The sequence below is a fragment of the Triturus cristatus genome, chromosome 8 (assembly GCF_964204655.1).
Source record: "Triturus cristatus chromosome 8, aTriCri1.1, whole genome shotgun sequence".
Classification (NCBI taxonomy): domain Eukaryota; kingdom Metazoa; phylum Chordata; class Amphibia; order Caudata; family Salamandridae; genus Triturus; species Triturus cristatus.
In genome coordinates this window covers 1,198,601,437-1,198,619,647 of record NC_140591.1, presented here as the reverse complement: position 1 = coordinate 1,198,619,647, position 18,211 = coordinate 1,198,601,437, and the positions used below count along the sequence as shown (strand labels likewise).

Below are 18,211 nucleotides of genomic sequence, written 5' to 3'. Positions count from 1 at the left end.
GTAGAGGGCTTTGATTTTTCGGTGGAAGTAGGAGCAGAGCTTGTTGCAGAGGTCGTGGGAGGGAGTGGCGTCCATGGTTTCTCTGGTGGGCTTGGTAAACTGCTGGATGATGATGAAGAGTTCCTTCGAGTTGCTGGAGTTGGTGAGGATTTTGTTCCGGATTAAAGTCTTCTTTGTGGATCTGATACGTTGGTGGTATTAGGTCATGGCATTCTTGTAAGTGGTCAGGTCTTCTGTGGTTTTGCTGTTTCTCCATCGTATTTCAAGGCATCTGAAAGAGTGTCTGGCCACTTGGAGGTCGGTGGTGAACCAGGTGGCCTTCAGGGAGCGTGGTCTCTCCGTGGTCCGAAGGGGTGCAAGTTTGTCTGCGCGTTTGGTGATCTAGCGGTGTAGTTCCTTGGCTGCAGAGTTGCAGTCAGTCGAGGTGTGTGGAGGGTCGCAGCTGAGGGTGGAGTTGAAGTGCTCCTTTGCGACCTTGTTCCATTTCCTTTACGGAGGGCGAAGAGTAGGTTTGAGAGCTGTCACGGTGCTGAAAGAGAAGTGTATGCAGTGGTGGTCGGTACAGAGGGGCTGAGTGGTGTGGCTGAAGCGGACGTTGTTCCCACTTGAAAAGATGGGGTATGTCCTACCTTGTGGGTAGGGGTGGTGACGAGCTGTTTTAGTCAGATTCTGGCGAGGTTGTCCAGGAGGGTGGTGGAGTTGGGGGTCGCTGAGGATGTCTATGTGAAGTTTCAGGTCTCCGATGAGTATGTAGTCCATGGCGTGGGGTGAGAAGAGGTCAGCAATGGTACTGGCGAACGATGCGTGGGGTCTGTAGGCGAGGGTGCCGCGAAGAGTGGTTCTAGGGCTGGGCTGGATCTGGAAATAGAGGTGTTCGGTGGTGGTGGAGGAGTCCCCGTGGTGGACAGTCGGAGGGAGCTCTTGTGTATGATGGAGAGTCCTCCTCCTGTGTGGTTGTAGCTGTCCTTGCTCTGGATATTGTATCCGTAGGGGATGTCGGGGCAGAGGAGGCGTTGGTCCAGGTTTCCATGAAGAAGGCGACGTCTGGCGGGGAGCGCACGTTGAGGATGCACTTCAGTGCTTTCGTGGTATGGGCGTCCGGGGTGGGGGCGGCGGCCATGGGGGTCTTGAGAGTGGTGAAGGTTCAACAGAAGAACTGGAAGTGGGTGGTGTTCAGAGTGGACAGCTGCAGTTGTTCCTTCCGGGGTTGAGTGCGAGGAGGGCAGCTGAGTCGTAGCGGTGGGTGGTCGGAGAACCAGGACCCCTGGCGCTGGTCGCGGGTGGGTCGCACGGCCGCCATTAAATAGGGAAGGGAAGTGCAGCTGGGAGTGGGAAGCAGCAGGGGGGAGGGGCCGCGGGGGCAACAGGAAAGGGAAAACGGGCAGAAAATAGAGAGAGACAAGGCAACAGATAACCAAAACAAATACAGAGGCAAAAGACAGGAAAACAGGCACAATAATAAAGACAGAAGGTAGAGACAAAAAAACGGGCACAGACAGTAGTGGAACCAGCAGAAGAGCAAGGCTCTCCCACTGGACCACCAGAGATGAGGCGTAGAGAGGAGCCTGCGGTTGCAGGAGGGCCTCGAACACCTACCTACCTGCACAAGCAGTGCATAGGGCAGCGGTACTTAACAGCGGAGCTGCAGAGGGAGAGAGCAGATCTCTGACCAGGAAATGAAATAAACTACTAGCAACTATGGAGTGGTCTGCTGGTGTTCCGGTTTTGAATTTGGGATGCATTTATGTACAGATATATATATAACCCCCATTGAATAATATAAAACCTATCAATATAAAAATAAATTGAAATTTGCCAGTTCTAGTTTACTGCGCGAACTAGAACTTGCAGCCCGCCGTGCACTGCTTATGACCTCACAAATTACATCACTGATGAGATCACTGATGAAAACTCAAATTACATCATTTATGGCATCACCCAGTGACATCATCCAATGAATGTAGCAGTTTGGTATATATTTATACTGGAAGTTATTCAGCAAGGTACATCTAGACCCAATCTTCTACAGCCTATTTACTGCTAATCGGTGTATGCTTTTGGAATATGCTTAACCTCTTAATGCCTCTCGGCTGTATGAAATGAGTGAGCTCTCAGTCAATGGTTGCACACAGGGTGAACATGTGGCGCAACAGAGACTTAGTGACTCAGGTCTCTGACTGCCCACAAAAGGTCGCCTAGCTGTAATAGCTTTGGTATAGGGTGAAGGTTGTACATGGTAGGTACCTACTCTCTCCTAAGAGGCCGTGAGTGGGCGTGAAGGGAAAATCTGTGCATAGTAGGGACGATGCCATGTAATTGGACATCAGTTACTTCATGGAGGGGGTTCCACATAAAGAGGAGTTCACAGGGTGAAGACCGTGTGCAGTAGGGGCTTTCCGACCTTGCCTGTCTTATTGCCCACATGAGGTTGACTATGCACAAAGTGTTTAGTACAGGGCGAAGGCTGTGCTTAGGAAGAGCCTAGTTATCCCAAGGATGCTTGTGTGTAGGAAGGATAATTTATTTTTTACATGATCATGTACCACCAAGTACCTACTTTCATATCTGAAATTCTGTACTGGTTGGTAGAGTAATTTAAACAGCAGAGACTGGAAGAAGTCACAAGTGATGTAATTTGAGAAGTTATCAATAATGTCATTGAAAATGTCATAAGTGATGTAATATTTGAGGCCACAAGAAGTGCATGACAGTTGAGCAAGTTATAGGTGGAATTGATGCACAAGTTACTACTTGTGTAACGATACATCTGTAAGAGACAATGGTTAGTCATAGATTCCTTACCTTAGAATATCCCAGGCATCAGAGTGGATCCAGAAAGTTTTGCTAGCAGTACCCCTGCGCGTCTGTAGGTGGCGTTGTGCGGCTCCGCGTCCATCGCTGGCGTTGTAAGCGCAGAGATGACGTCACGGAGACTACTTAGGCGCCACCCAATTGCGCTGACGTCAGTTCTGTACACGCCAGGAACGTAGAGCTATGCAAGAAACTGACCAGTGGTGCCAAGAAACTAAGGCCCTGAAAGGGATGACCTTAACCCAAAAAATCAGTTAGCAGAACGGGGAGGATGGGTGGGGCGGTAAGGAACTATCACTAACTAATGTCTCTTACAGATATATCGTTACACAAGTAGTAACTTGTGCATCTGAAAGAGGCACGTTAGTGATAGATTCCTTACCTTAGAATAGATACCCCAGCAATACCAACCCCAGTGGTAGTTCTGCGAACAAGATTACACCAGAAAGTCACGGAGAACAGAACAGCCAAAGAAGCAGTCTCTCCGGACCGGACTGTCAAGGCAGTAATGTTTGGTAAACGTGTGCAGCGAGGCCCACGTAGCTGCCTGACAAATGTCCTGCAAGGGGATGTCGCGTCCCAAGGCAGTAGTGGTGGTCGTCGCCCTGGTAGAATGGGCACCCAGCCCCACAGGAGGCTCCTTCTTAGCCAACGAGTAACAGGCCCTGATGCAGAGAACGACCCACCGAGAGATGGTCCGCTTGTGCAAAGCCCGACCTTTTTTGGCGCCCACGTAGCCAACAAAGAGCTGGAACGGTCGTCTGCGCTGCAGGTAGAACGAAAGCGCACGTTTTGGGTCCAGATGGTGGAGCCTCTCTTCCTCTTTCGAAGGATGCTGAGGCGTAAGGAAGGTGGGCAAAGTGATGGTCTGCCTGATGTGGAAGGGTGTGAACCTTTGGCAAGAAAGAAGGACGGGTCTGTAAAACCACCTTGCCCGGATGAACAGAAAGGAAAGGAGGTTTGGAAGAAAGAGCCTGGAGCTCACTCACTCTTCTGGCAGAGGTGATAGCTACCAGGAAGGCCGTCTTTAAAGTGAGAAGACGTAAAGGACAGTTATGAAGGGGCTCAAAAGGAGCGCACATCAGATAGGTCAAGACAAGATTCAAGTCCCATTGAGGCATTGTGAACGGCACAGGAGGAAACGTGTGCGTAATGCCTTTCAGGAAACAGGTCACAACTGGGGACTTAAAGAGAGAAGGCTGATCTGGAAGCCTCAGAAAGGCGGAGATGGCCGAAAGATAACCTTTGATAGTGCCCAGAGGAGAGCCCTGCTGGGCCAAGGACAGTAGGAACAGAAGGACCTCAGAAAGAGGGGCAGAAAGGGGATCTACAGACTTTGCTGCGCACCATGCCACAAACTTGTTCCACCGGCAGGCGTATACAGTCTTAGTGGAGGGACGCCTGGCTGCCAGATTGACATCACAGACTTCGGGAGGAAAATCGAAAGCTATCAACTATCGCCGCTCAATCTCCACGCATGGAGGTGGAGGCTGGACAGGTTTGGGTGAAGGACCGTCCCCTGCTGCTGCGACAGAAGATCCTCCCGAAGAGGCAGATGGATCAGGGGGGGTCGACCGCCATGCTGAGTAGCTCCGGATACCAGTATCTTCGTGCCCAATCCGGAGCCACAAGGATGACGTGGGCCCAGTTGTGCCGAATCTTCTTCAGCACTCTGGGCAGAAGTGGTATAGGCGGAAAGGCGTACAACAGACCGCAACTCCACTTGCGACAAAAAGCGTTGCTGAGCGAGTGCCGCCTTGGAAATTCCAACCCACTGAACTGATGACATTGCGCATTCTCTTCAGTGGCGAATAGATCTAACCAAGGCTCTCCCCACTGCTGAAAGAGACCTTGCACCACGTCTGAGTGCAGACACCATTCGTGATCCATCAAGCAACTGCAGCGGAGTTCGTCCGCCCTGGCGTTCAGAGAACCTGCCAGGTGTTGACTCATGGGGATGACTTGATGTTCCAGCCATGTCCAGAGGTGCAGAGCCTCCTGAGATAGGGTCCAGGACCCCACCCCGCCCTGTTTGTTGCAATACCACATGGCGGTGGTGTTGTCTGTGAACACCTGCACCACACTTGCACGGACAGAGGGAAGGAATGCCTTCAGTGCAAGTCGGATCGCCCGTAGCACCAAAAAACTGATATGGAGCCAGGACTCCGCCAGAGACCAGAGGCCTCTGATCTCCGCCTCTCCCAAGTGGCCACCCCATCCCAGGAGGGACACATCCGTCACCACTGTGTGCTACGGTTGGGGAAGGGAGAGGGATCCGCCATTGACCCAATCGCGATTCGTGAGCCACCACTACAATTGTCGTGCAGTGCCCTCCGAGATCTGGACATGATCGGACAGGCTTTCCTGATGCTGTGCCCACTGGAACTTCAGGTCCCACTGCAGAGCCCGCATATGCCATCTGGCATGTTTCACGAGCAGAATGCAGGAGGCCAGCAGGCCCAGGAGCCGGAGGGTCATCGTTACAAACCCGGGATAGAGGCTGAAAGATCGGAATCATAGCCTGAATATCCCGGACTCGCTGCTCGGGAGGATAAACCTGAAACCGCGTTGAACCCAGAACCGCTCTGATGAAGGGGAGCTTCTGAGAGGGACTCAGGTGCGACTTTGGCACGTTGATGGTGAACCCCAGCAAGTGCAGGAGGTCGGCCGTAGTCTGAAGGTGGGAGACAACTGCCTGAGACGAGCCCGCCTTCAACAACCAGTCGAGGTAAGGGAAGACTGACACTCCTGACCTGTACAGATGAGCTGCGACCACCGCCATCACTTTCGTGAACACCCGAGGGGGGCTGGTAAGGCCGAAGGGGAGCACAGCAAACTGAAAATGCCCCGGGCCTACCGTGAACCGCAGATAACACCGGTGGGCCGGCAGGATGGGGATGTGAAAATATGCGTCCTGCAAGTCCAACGCTACCATCCAGTCTCCAGGGTCGAGGGCAGCCAGGACCTGAGCCAGAGTCAGCATTGTGAACTTCTACTTCCGGAGGAAGCGACTGACGTTCCAGAGGTCCAAGATGGGGCGCAGGCCCCCTTTGTCCTTCTTGGGGACCAGAAAGTAGTGGGAATAACAACCACTCCCTACTTCCGGCCCAGGAACGCCCTCGACGGCCCCCTTGGCCAAGAGGGCCGTGACTTCCTGCTGGAGAAGTACCAAGTGTTCCCTCGACATGCGGTGGCACCGAGGTGGCATGGCTGGAGGGGAGGACTGAAAGGAAAGGGAGTAATCCTTGTGGATGATCTGCAACGCCCAATTGTCCGATGTGATATCGTGACAGTGGGGGAGGTGGTGGCGGATCCTGCCACTCAACGTTATTGAGTGCTCCACAAAGCTCGGATTAGGAAGGTTTGGAGGTAGAAGCAGCGGGGCGGAGGTGGACTGACCCCCGCGCTGATTCCCAGACCCGCCCCTGCGGAAGCCGTGCTGAAGCTGGTTCCTCACAGGCTTGCTGAAGGAACGTGCCTGGGCGCCTCTGCCGTGGCCACGAAAGGAATGAAAACCAGGAGTGGCCGGGCTTTTTGCAGAAAGACCCAAGGACTTGGCCGTGGCCCGAGAGTCCTTAAAACGCTCCAGTGCACTGTCGGCCTTATCGCCAAACAGGCGAGTGCCATCAAAGGGCATGTCCATGAGCGAGCTTTGGACATCTGGCGAGAACCCGGCAGATCTCAACCACGCGTGGCGACGAAGCGCCACAGTCATACAAATCGCCCTACCCAGTGAGTCCGCGGTGTCCAAACCACACCGAATGGCAAACTTAGCCGCATCCTTACCCTCGGCAACAGCTTGGGACAGCACAGCGTGGGTCTCTTCAGGACACTGAGGCAACACGTATGCAACTGTGTACCACACCACGTGGTAATAGCGGCCCAATAAGCAGGCGGTGTTCACTGACCACAGCCCCAAGCTGGCCGAAGAGAACAACCACTTACCGAACTGTTCCAGCTTCTTAGAGTCCTTATCCGGCGGAGCCGTTGGAAAGGCACTCGGAGACGATGGCTTGGATAACCAGCCTCTCGGGCGTAGGATGGGTGGTCAGAAAAGCGGCATCACCAGGCGCCGGGCGGTGACGCCTGGCAACATTCATATCCACAGGGCCCCCTGTGGCTGGCAGCGATCAAGTGCCCAACAAGACGTCCGTGAGGGCGTCGTTAAATGGGAGCAGGGGCTCCGTCTGGAGCACCTCCGTGAGATTAGTTTTGAAGGCCACCGTAGGGAGATCAAGGTTGAGGACCTCAGCAGCCCGACGGAGCACCATCGTGTAGGAGGCGCCCTCCTCCATGGTAGGCAGGGGAGAGGCAAACCCCGGGTCAGAGGAGACGTCGAGGTCGCCGGCATCCTCCAAGTCGTCCACCCAGCCCTGCTCGGAGTCACACTGACGGGAAAGAGGGTCCTCGGACCCCTCCCAGTCGTCCTCCACCTCTGTCGCATGGGGAACAGACTGCGGCGGCAGAGATGGGGCCGGAAAAGGAACAAACTGCGTCGGAAACGGCCCCGGCCGGGGCTGTGCCGGCGCCGCGTTCCAATGCGGATCCCAGGCAGGAAGAAAATGGTCCTGGAACCTGGGCAAGAGCAGGACGAATGGCACCCACTGCCGCGCCGGAGGCAGAGCTGAGGGTGGCGCTGGGGCCGGCAGCGCTGGATCGTGTGGCAACGGCGCAGGATCCGCAGGCGGCCCAACAGGATCCGGACACGGGACCACAGGACCCCAAGGCACGCCGGCGGGAGCCCAAGGCCTAAAGAGGCGGTCCATGGTAGCAAGAAATTCTTGCACCTGTTCGGGAGTCGCCAACAGACCCAGGTAAGATGGGTAGGCCACGGGACTCCCAGGCCCCAAAGGAGCAGCAGGGGCAGAACCCCTGTCCCCCTCGTCCGCATCTGAGGACCGACCGGGGGACGACGGAGAGCGAACTCGCTTCTTCGACTCCTTTTTGTGTCATCTCTTATCCGAGGAGCGATGACTGCGGCCCCGCGAGCGTTCCCAGGAACGATCCCTGGACCTGGAACTGTGCTGGGACGAGTGCCGGACCTCCAGCAGCTTCCGGCGCCGCTCCCTCTCGGCCTTCGGGGCCATGGCCCGACACTCCCGACAGGACCGGGAGTCATGGTCGGTCTCCAGGCAGTAGAGGCAGACATTGTGCGGGTCCAGCACCGACATATTGCGACGGCCGGCCCCACAAGACTTAAATCCAGGCATCCCTACGTGCACCAAGGAGTACAGGAGACAAAAAGTCTCAAAAAGGGTAGTCAAAAAGTGACTAAGGTACAACGTGCTCTAACCGGATCTGAGCTCTGGCGCGGAAAAAGAAAGAACTGACGTCAGTGCGCATGAGTGGCGCCTAAGTAGTCTCCGTGACGTCATCTCGGCACTTACGACACCAACGACGGAAGCGGAGCCGCACAACGCCACCTACTGACGTACAGGGGTACTGCTAGCAAAACTTTCCGGATCCAGTCTGACGTCTGGGGATATTCTAAGGTAAGGAATCTATCACTAACATGTCTCTTTTAGATGTTTTTTTTTTGGGTTTTAAACCATAGTTTTCATATTTTTACAAGACCCAACTAAAATTTCAAATTAACCTTTGCTTTTTTCAGGGACTTTCTAGGGTATTTTTTTCTTAACGTAAAGTTAGATCTTATTACGGACCATAACTATAACAAACCTTATTGCCATATCCCACTATAAATTCACAGCCTTTGTTTTTACATTGAATTTGTGTTTTTTGAAAAAATATGATATTCACCTAACTCTCTAATTCAGCATACATTTTGCATGTGCACTGTAAAGGGTTGGAATCAGGGTCTAGCATGCGACCTGATCCTGGTCCAAACCTACTGCGGGAGGCAAATCCAGTCACGCACAGCTAAAGTCCTCACTACCCAATGGGGGTTGTTCAGCCCATTGGGGCAGAACAACCCCAATGGGCGTTCAAACCCCCCTCCCCACATACACCCACCCACAGTTTTTCATTATTTGTTTTTTTAATGCGGGACACAGGGACCAAGTCCCCCAAGTACTTAAAATGGCAGCAGCAATATTTCGGTTGCGACCAGCCCATTAGATTCTTCAGTCCTGTGGTACCAAAGCTGCAGATGAGGAAAAATGACCTCGCAGCCAAACAGAATATTCAATTTTTAAAAGAAATTTGCGGTATAGCGGGTCTCCAGAAGGAGCGACTGCGGATATATTATTAACTTTTGAACCGTAATTTCTCGAAAACAACTGAACTCACAAAAGAGATGCTTCCTGATTGAAGACCTAGCTTTCTGACAGATTCGGTGCGGTTCTGTTTAGTATTTTTGTCCCCCTGTATCGCGGTCTAAAGTTTCTGTGGGAAACTGGGAGGGGAAATGCTAAGGGACTTTCCCCTCCCCTTTTTCTCGGCCCATGCTTCACGATCACCCCAAACCTTTCCATGAAGGCACTGAGGAGAATTATTTTTTTTAATATTTTGTGAAGTTTTGACAAAAAACACCAAAGTCATTAGCAAAAGAATACAAATTCTCTTCTCATGAACAGTCTGACCTAACCCTAACTACAAAGTGGCAAACACCACTGTGAGAAAAGGGAAAATAATTATATATAGAACCCAAAAACTAATGTTCAAAAATCAAATAAACCACAGAAATTCACCAGTTACAGTTTACTGCGCCAACAGTAACTTGCACCCTTGCTTTGCATTGCTTATGTTCATGCATTACATCACCCATGACCTGCTTAATAACATCAATAATATCAGGTAAGACATCTTAAATGACATTACTGATGATATCATCCAACCTACTGCTCCTCAAATTATAAAAGGCTAGAACATTAAAAACACCACACAAAAAAACGTAGTAAAGGGCCCACAATCACATACAGCATAGATTGAGTATATGTACAAGTGCATGTGTATGAAATAGAAACAGTGTAGTACTGGAGACAAGTCTGAATCAATATCGTAAAAGTTATATGGTGCACACTTTAGCTACCAGAGAAGTTTTAAGTGCAAGCAGAGCTTCATTTAAACAAGGTTATTCAATTGTGGACTTCTGTGTATATGCGGATGTTAAACATTTGTCATGTAGTGCTAGTGACACTTTCTATATAAGCTGGAGATTTATGAGGTGTAGATATTTATTTTCATAAGGTCTATAAAAATTTTGAGCCATTATACATTGCGGTAAAATGTATAATATATGAGCGATTTAAGAGACACTGTAAGCTGCAGCATGAATGTAAGCGCCGATCTAATGGCATACGCCATTCTGCTCATTTCAGGAATATGTGTAGAGTAATTTAACATACTACGGAGCATTGTCCATAGGACATGGTTGTGCATGCCTTAACACTGGCTAATGTATTGACGTGAAGCTGTTGACTTAACATTCTATGTCAGATGAGGTATTTAACAGGCACGTCTCATTAACGTAAATAATGACCAAACACTTTTTTAATGGTATTCAATGTTTAATACATTGCTGATTGCATTAATATGTACAGATCCATTACATTTTTTACGCACCTCAATATCACTAAAAACAGATCATAATATCTACTAAACGTGGGTGGACTTCACAGATGTGCTGCATGTCCTGCATGTAGCGAAAGATGACGCGTATTAGCACTACAGATGTGATAGAAAATTGGGTCTAGGTGTAGCTTGCTGAATAACTTCTCGCCGGTTAAAAAAGCATACAGTAAACAGTCACATTCAATCGATGAAGTCACCAGTGGTGTCATTTTATACATTATCGGTGATGTCACCAATGACGTTATGCAACATGTCATGAGTGATGTAATATGTGAGGTCTTAAGCGGGGCATGGCAGGGGTGAAAGTTCTAGTTAGGACAAACTTGTGAATTTCAGTGGACGCTTGATTTTAGTTTTTGGGTTATTTCAACACCAAACTATAACGTCACTGAAACGTTTGCTTTTTCAGTGAATATATATCTATATATATTTTAAAGTAAGTTATGATTTCACTATCAAACTCAACTATGTCACTTTAATCGTTTTTTTTTTCCAGTGAAATCCTAGGTTTTCCATCATATTCAATCAATTTCCCTGCTCAGCAGGTCTTTCGTTCATGCACAGGAGGGGGCCATCATGCCCTGTGCCCAGGCCCCCCCCATGGCCAGCCAACCCTTCTTGCGAACGGCCAGAGTTGGTTACTGGGTCTGGCCCTGGGCTTATAGCGCATTTTTGACTTTTAGTTACTGAAAGACTTCGAGCAGGAAGAAACTGGCACCACAACTTGGAGCAAAGACAAGACCTCTGTTTTAGACACAACCTCTTCCTTTGTCTGGAAACAAAGGTTCGTCTCCAGACTCCTAAACTGCCTTCGGGCACATTTATTGCATGACTTTGTGTTGTGACGAGAGCCCAAGCACCCGAGCCACACATCGATTAGGTTCATGACTGACATTTGCTCCCTGGCACTGGCTTGAATTATGATATATTCTCTGGCACACTGCCTGACTAAATTAAGAGTTTTTGGAAAAAAATATTGAGAGCAGTGCCACAGACCCATATCAAACAGCACATTAGGCACTTATATGTGGCTCTGCTACATTATTTCCTGGGTGGTATGTAGTCTCCAAATAGCCATATGGCACCACCTGCCGGAACACAGGAAGCACTGCTGGGAAAAAAAACCTGGATCCAGTCTGGAGCCTGGGAATAATCTATATCTGAGGAATCTGTGGTTAGAAGTATCCATCAGAACACAGACATTCGAATGATGGGAGGTGGGTGGGCGCACACTGCCTCACACTCCAGCACTCAGTTTGCCCCGAAGCATCATAATAAATGCAGTGCATGAGAACACTTTCTTCAGTGTCAGGCTTTAGTTTTTCACCCTTGTTGGTGCAGCCAGTGCTGTGTATCTCTAGACACATGTTTCAGGATAATTGTCCTTCAGTAGAGAGCAGCACTTTTTTGGGGTGAGGTGAAGTGCTAAAAATGTATTCAGTGACAGATCATAGACTAAACACAGAATAATTAGTTACTTCAAATTATCCAACATTTTTATGATGTGGTTCACGCTATAAAACGTACAACTACAAGTGATTGGGGAGGCCAAGCCCACAGGAAGAAAAATGCAGGTTTATAATTGCACAAGCGCCAAAAGGAATAAAAAACCTAAATGAAGCCTACAACCAGGTAAAATTGTAATTTTAGTAATAGAGTCTATTATGGCATGCAATATTGTTTACTTATTTATACTAAGAAAATGAATAATACAATATAAATAGAATGTTCAAAATAATGAACTTACTGGGTGGGAGTCTGCTAGATCACGGAAAGTTCCTTTTTTGCCCATAAGTTTCCTGTATACAACCATAGGAAAATGTACGTCCAGTATACAGTTATTGTAAATAGCTAGACCCAGGACTATGCCAATCAGAGTAAACTGACCCTCGGTTTCAAAAGATGATGGGTTAAACCAAAATAGTTTTGTTACTTCGTCGTAGGTGAACATACCTATAAGTAAATAAAGACAGGATCATAGAATAAAATTAGTGCATCAAAAATAAAAGCTTGTCAAGCTGGTATACATAAAAAGTATTAAAAGTACACTGACCCGAAGCAACATTTTAAATTTTTTTTTCCAAAGGTTCATATACTCACACTACAGCAGTGTTGAGCGCGGACAGTCACTCTAAAGCAGACAATACGTGTGAAGACTACAAGACAAGCAGTGCATGCAGCTTCAAACAATTTAAAGAACACAGCACCATCATGCACTACAATTCATGATGACACTGCAGAGTGCAAAAAAACGATTCACACGTATGTATCTATTTAAAAAAAAAAAAATTGTTACAGGTAAAAAAATATCTAAAGAGGTTCTTGTTCTAAAGCAACCTAATTTGCTTTAGTATTCAAAGGAATTGGTTAAAAAAGGTGAAATCTCCTCAAAACTCAAGAGCCTAGGCTTTTTAGGAGGATCCTGTTGGGACTGTACTTTTAAAGCATGCTACAACATTCACTAACTCCCCACAGAACCAAAAATCACTTTCAAAGTTCTCCACACTTTATATACAACATTTACAAGATAGAATCAAAGTATATCAAGTTTCTTGCATCTCACTATGATCCCATAAGTATCCTCTACTGAGTCAATTCAATCAATAACATTTTATTTGGCCAAATGTCGCCATAAAAGACATCCAAAAATAGTGAAATATCCAATTAAAACACACAAAAATCCTAAATACATTATAAAAACAGCAGTTAAGTACAAAACCAGCCAAACGGTTTGAGATGAAATATAAGCTTTTAAATCAGCAATAAAACTACAACTCAAAATCTAGCAGTGATGCAACCTGCAATCATTAAGAATAGTCCGTTTCTAGAGAACAATCCACGTCCAGGGAACTAACCTTCCATGGATATCGGACATCTCACTGCAGCTCTGAGAAACGAACTGACCCTGAAACAAACGTCAGAGCTATGTAGTAACTGGAGTTAAAATAACTCTTCCCTACATTCCGGTGCCCTTGAGAATTTAATATGGGTTTGAGAAAAAAGAATTAAATATTTTGCAAAAAAATATGAAATATAGCATGGTTTGGTCTGCTAAAGCATCACATGGGCAAGGTGGAGCATATCCCTCCAAAGCCAAATTGGAAGGGACAGAGGATTACCACCTTTGGCCCATGATGTAAGGTGATGAAAATCTACACTGCCAATTAATTTCACCGTGCTATAAATGAGGAAGGTGGGGCGATAACATTCATGCGAGATACGATCCCCCTTTTCTTAAAAAATAAAACGGGCATGATAGTAGATAAAAGCCCATGAGCGAGGAAAATTATTGCTCAGAGTCGTCAAAGCATTGGTAATGAGGTGTCCCCACAAATCAAATTAACCTAATAAAGGTACAACGATACCCCCTCTGGTCCAGGGGCTTTCCCACTGAGCTTTGCCAAATAGCAATCTCCACTTTCGGAAAGGATACATAAAATGGTGCACAATGGGATAATCTGCCCTGCAAAAGTTCCCCCAGACTCTTCTTTTCCTCCAAGTGGTAGATGGCACTAAAATGTGAGACCCACTCAGGCCCAAACACGTTACAACACTATAGTGGGCTTTGCGGGGCATTCCTCTGCTTAATCTTCTTTGATGTGTCCAAGAACATCTTGCTGTTTTTTGGCTATTACAGCATGTTTTAGGAGCTCCCAATGCCTCCTATGCATTGCATCCTTCCTTGCCTTCAAGGTGTTCTTTTAAAGCTTCTGTGCTACTTTAACCTCGTCTCAGTCTTTTGGGCTAGCTATAAGGGCCTTCCTTACCCTACAGCTGGCTGCCGAACAGTGTCCATCAAGCCACCAGGGGGCCCCCCTGGTTAAACCGAAAAGGCTTCGACAAAAATTGTCTGGTGCCCTCGCTTAAGTTTTCATAATTAGCTAAGATAGCGTCCCCTCTTATATCTAACAGACAACTGAGGAACAATCCAAGTTGTCTCTTCAACAGTGTAGCCAGTGTATCCCCTGGTTGCTTTAAATGTCAGCTAAGCCTGAGGCCATCATTAGAATGTTGGGTAATAGTGACCACCTCAGTGGAACTATTGATCTTGCTCACTGGCAGATGGCCTGTGGCTAAAAGAGAGTCACGGTCCCCCAATCGGTCTCAAAGACCTCCGCCATAGAAAATCAAACCAAAAGGTGCCTCGTCACAAACATATAGTTGATGAACGAGGCCGAACCGTGTCCTCTGTATGAGGCTGTGAGTAACCCGTCCCCTCTAAACAGATCAACAAAATAGACTGTCATGCGCAGCTATATGTCTTCCCAGCTCCTCACCTCCATCACATTGCCCCCTGGATGATGCCTCATATAACGGCCTATTTAACCTAGGAGTAAGCTGCCAATTTTGCACTGAAGTCCGCACATAAAAATAATACGGCTGGTACATTGCACCAGCCCTTAACTGCTGCAAATTTGAAAGGAAAGTAAACAAATGAGTAAAATTAACACACACAACTTGAGAAATTGCCGTTGTAAAAGTTAATTAAATACAAATTAAAAGGGGACAGTTCATCCTGAATATGCAGAAGGTGGAGCTCCCGGAGTCAATGGTAGTCTCTTCTACTTGTAGACCCGGGTTAATCTTGATTGAAAGGCCGCCCTTGGCTCTGCCACATGAGGGGGGGATGGCGGGACAAGAATAGCAGGCAAAGCCCTCTTAAGATTACAAAGAAGTGATATAGGCGAGCCAGACCAGATTGGTCATTTTGGCTTTGAGTCCTACAATATTCCAGCTCAGAAGAGTGAAGGGATGAGTCATACTTTTCCCCAAAGGACCCTTCTTAATGGCCAGAGTTTGCGGTTTGTCAGCAGTTAAAATGTCCTGTCTGGTACCAGTAGAATGTCAGTCTGGGCTGGAAAAGTTTTCAAAACGGTTTGCAGTGGGGATTACAATATAATCTCATTGCTTGGGGGTAAGAACTGCCAGCCCTACCTTTAACGGAGCTTGCTGCAAAGAGAGTGGCAAAGATTGCCGATTCCTCACTTCCTTGTTGGACTGGGTTACCGAAGATTCCAGGTTATGAGCATTTGTCTATAGATAAAATACACTAGGTTTGTAGAAACAGCCTAATGGGACCTAGGTATTATTACTCTACGTTACGGTGCAGCTTCTAGGCCCAAACAGGAGACTATGCACCAGAAACAGATATTCAAATTCACTATCACACAGTCTCCTAGTGTATCAACTGAGCCCGGCTCAATCCCACCACAACTATGGGTCATCAAAATGTCTTTATCAAAGTGGAAAGACAGCCCTCTGTAGCAAACGAGCCAAACTAAGGTCTTGTTGTACAAATCCTCGTTGGATTCCTTCTGCCCACTATGCAGAGGGGGAACCCTGATAAGAACAATTGCATAGAGGCAGGAGGAAGATTAACTATGAACTGGTGGGAAATTAAAGTTAGCTCACAGTTCAAATGCCCCGTCCTCAGTAAGTTACTCGTGGCACCAAAACTTCCTCTCTACCTAAATGGAATGATGACCTAAGGACTTGGCTGGGCGACACCGGAGCAGGTTGCCTAAGTTGTTTCCTGTGACCAGCATTCTGACCGCCCACAGGGGGATAGGAGTAGGGACAGGAGGAATCTCCTGGGGGAGCTGCGGAGCAGATACCTGTGGATCTCTTAAATGAGAGATATGGTCAGTAACTTTTGGATGAAGTGAACTCGTTAGTGCCGCACATTGTGCTTGAATAGATTCAAGACAAGAAATTAAACAGGAAAGTTTAGCACTCAAGAATGCTTTGAGATTCTCGAAACAACCCGGCATGAAACGTTCCATAAATTGTGGACTCAGGTTTGAGGTTCCTGCAACTCCTGTTGGGGAGTTGGAAAGGTAGAAAGACTTCCGTCCCCATAACCAACATAAAGTATGCCGGAGATGCTTTGGTGGTATTAGCATTATGCGTAATGAGAGTACCTCTCTTGAGTTTCCTGGTGGGTGCAGGGTTGGGTCTATCAGTATTGTGTGCTACTAAGAATACAGAGTTGGAAACCTCAGTTGAAGCAGTAAAAACGGAGATTGGTGTGGTAGAATTGTCATGCATAACCACCAGGGGCCCAAAAATAATATCTGTCAAAGGCATTCCTGGGGAAGCAGTACCCAAGTTCACTGAAAGCCTTTGCCCAGTAAGAGCAATTTTCATGCTAATGACCCCCATGGCTCTTTCGAGCACACGATCAATAGAGGTACATTTTATAGGAGGAGTAGAAATGGAATTAACCCCAACAATTTGTTCTGTCCCCGAGACAGATGAATAGATAAACTCAAACAAACAAATCAGAGCAGGCGAGGCAGCTAACCAGCTCAATGTGCAAAAACAATTTCAAATAAGACTTGAGAGTACCCAAACTGTACCTTCAAAGCAGAAACTAAGGGGGATGGCCCAGCCGGTTCCGAGCTAAGATGGACCAGTCTTTGCCTGGGCACGCGCCAGAAAGTGTCCCACGCTGCTGGAGCTTCAGAGCGCTTTTAAGCACTGGATGTGGTGTGTCGCAAGCAGGAGACCCCACCTTCAATTTGCACTAGAGAGAATACTGGGGGATGTAGTTCCACGCCAGCCAGCAGCACAACAAAAGTCCAGCCAGTTGACCTGCGCTACGGGAGTTTGAGCGCTTTTAAGCGCTGGATACCGCATATGGCAAGCGGGCGGCCCGACATTCAATTTGCACCAGGGAGAATGCTGGGGGACATAGTCCCACCCAAGCCAGCAGCACAACAAAAGTCCAGCCGGTTGGTCTGAGTCAACTCATTGCAGTCATGGCAAAGTCAACCAGAGACTTGATTGTTCAGACTCTCTATTTAATAATTTATAACACCGTAGTCGGATTCCTCCTCTTAAAAATCTCTTTCTACACTCACTCATCAAAAATCAATTTCTTTGGCATTTGTTATAGGTGCAACTTCTTGCAGCATTGCATCTCCATTTTTTTATGTCCCTATATGACTGCAGCTCCTCTTCTTAATTGGCTCACCCTTGCCTCCTGTTCAACTATGTACTATCTAATTATAGAAGCATTACCTTAGTCAGGAGTGAAATGAATGATGGATAGATCTGGAATAGAGCCTGGAGTTCAGAATTAACTGCTTATACCATGATATGTCTATATGCTGAGATACAGCCAGAGGCCGTTTCTTGCTGAATGTGAAGGGAAAGATGGCTCCAGTTTTTGTGAGGCACATCAGGAAATGCATTTATGGAAGCTTGAAAGTGCTGCAACCGTCCTGACTACAATGATTGTAAGTGTGTAGTGCTTAAGGCATGTGAATAAACTAAATTAGCTTTGCAGAGATCTGGAAAACACACATTCTTCACAATAATGCAAAAGCATGGCATTACTGCTTTCAGAAGGATGTTAGTATTTTAAAGAATATAATCAAGGCTAAGTACCCCAACCAAATCATAAAGCAAATATTAGAGGCTACATTATGCTATAATAGTAATATCAGAACAAAGAACTTGCTTGCCACAAAAACAGCAACTTCCAATCCTCAGCAACAGAAAAAAAATATGAAAACTTCTTTCACATCGATTTTCTCTTTGTAAAATGAAAATCTATTTCTAGCAAAGAATTACATACATTCTCTTAAGAGGACTCTTACTTATCTGTTTAAGTTTGACCAAAATCAACTGGAAAATATATTACTTTCTTAGCTTCAGGGCTGTCCCAATATTATCTACACCTGTTTAAGTAGGCACACATCTCAGATTGCAGGACTATTCTGTGTTTATGAATATTAATGAGGACTTCTTCACAGAAAACAATGCCTTCAACATCACAGACAAAACAGGTTCACATTCCAGGCAGGAGGACCAGTCCAGTAAGATCCCTTCTTACAGTGACAGTTGAGAGAGAGAGCACCAA

At 47.4% G+C, this 18,211-nt stretch overlaps 1 protein-coding gene across 6 annotated transcripts in view; it reads right to left on the bottom strand.

Annotated features, from left to right (window-relative positions):
• UBE3A (ubiquitin protein ligase E3A) overlaps positions 1 to 18,211 on the bottom strand; it is a 276,799-nt gene that overhangs the window by 72,651 nt on the left and 185,937 nt on the right. For all 6 annotated transcript variants that reach the window (XM_085622883.1, XM_085622887.1, XM_085622886.1 and 3 more), the window contains one exon: positions 12,092 to 12,297. In XM_085622883.1, coding sequence (XP_085479009.1) covers positions 12,092 to 12,297 — 206 coding nt within the window. The remainder of the gene's footprint in view (positions 1 to 12,091; positions 12,298 to 18,211) is intronic.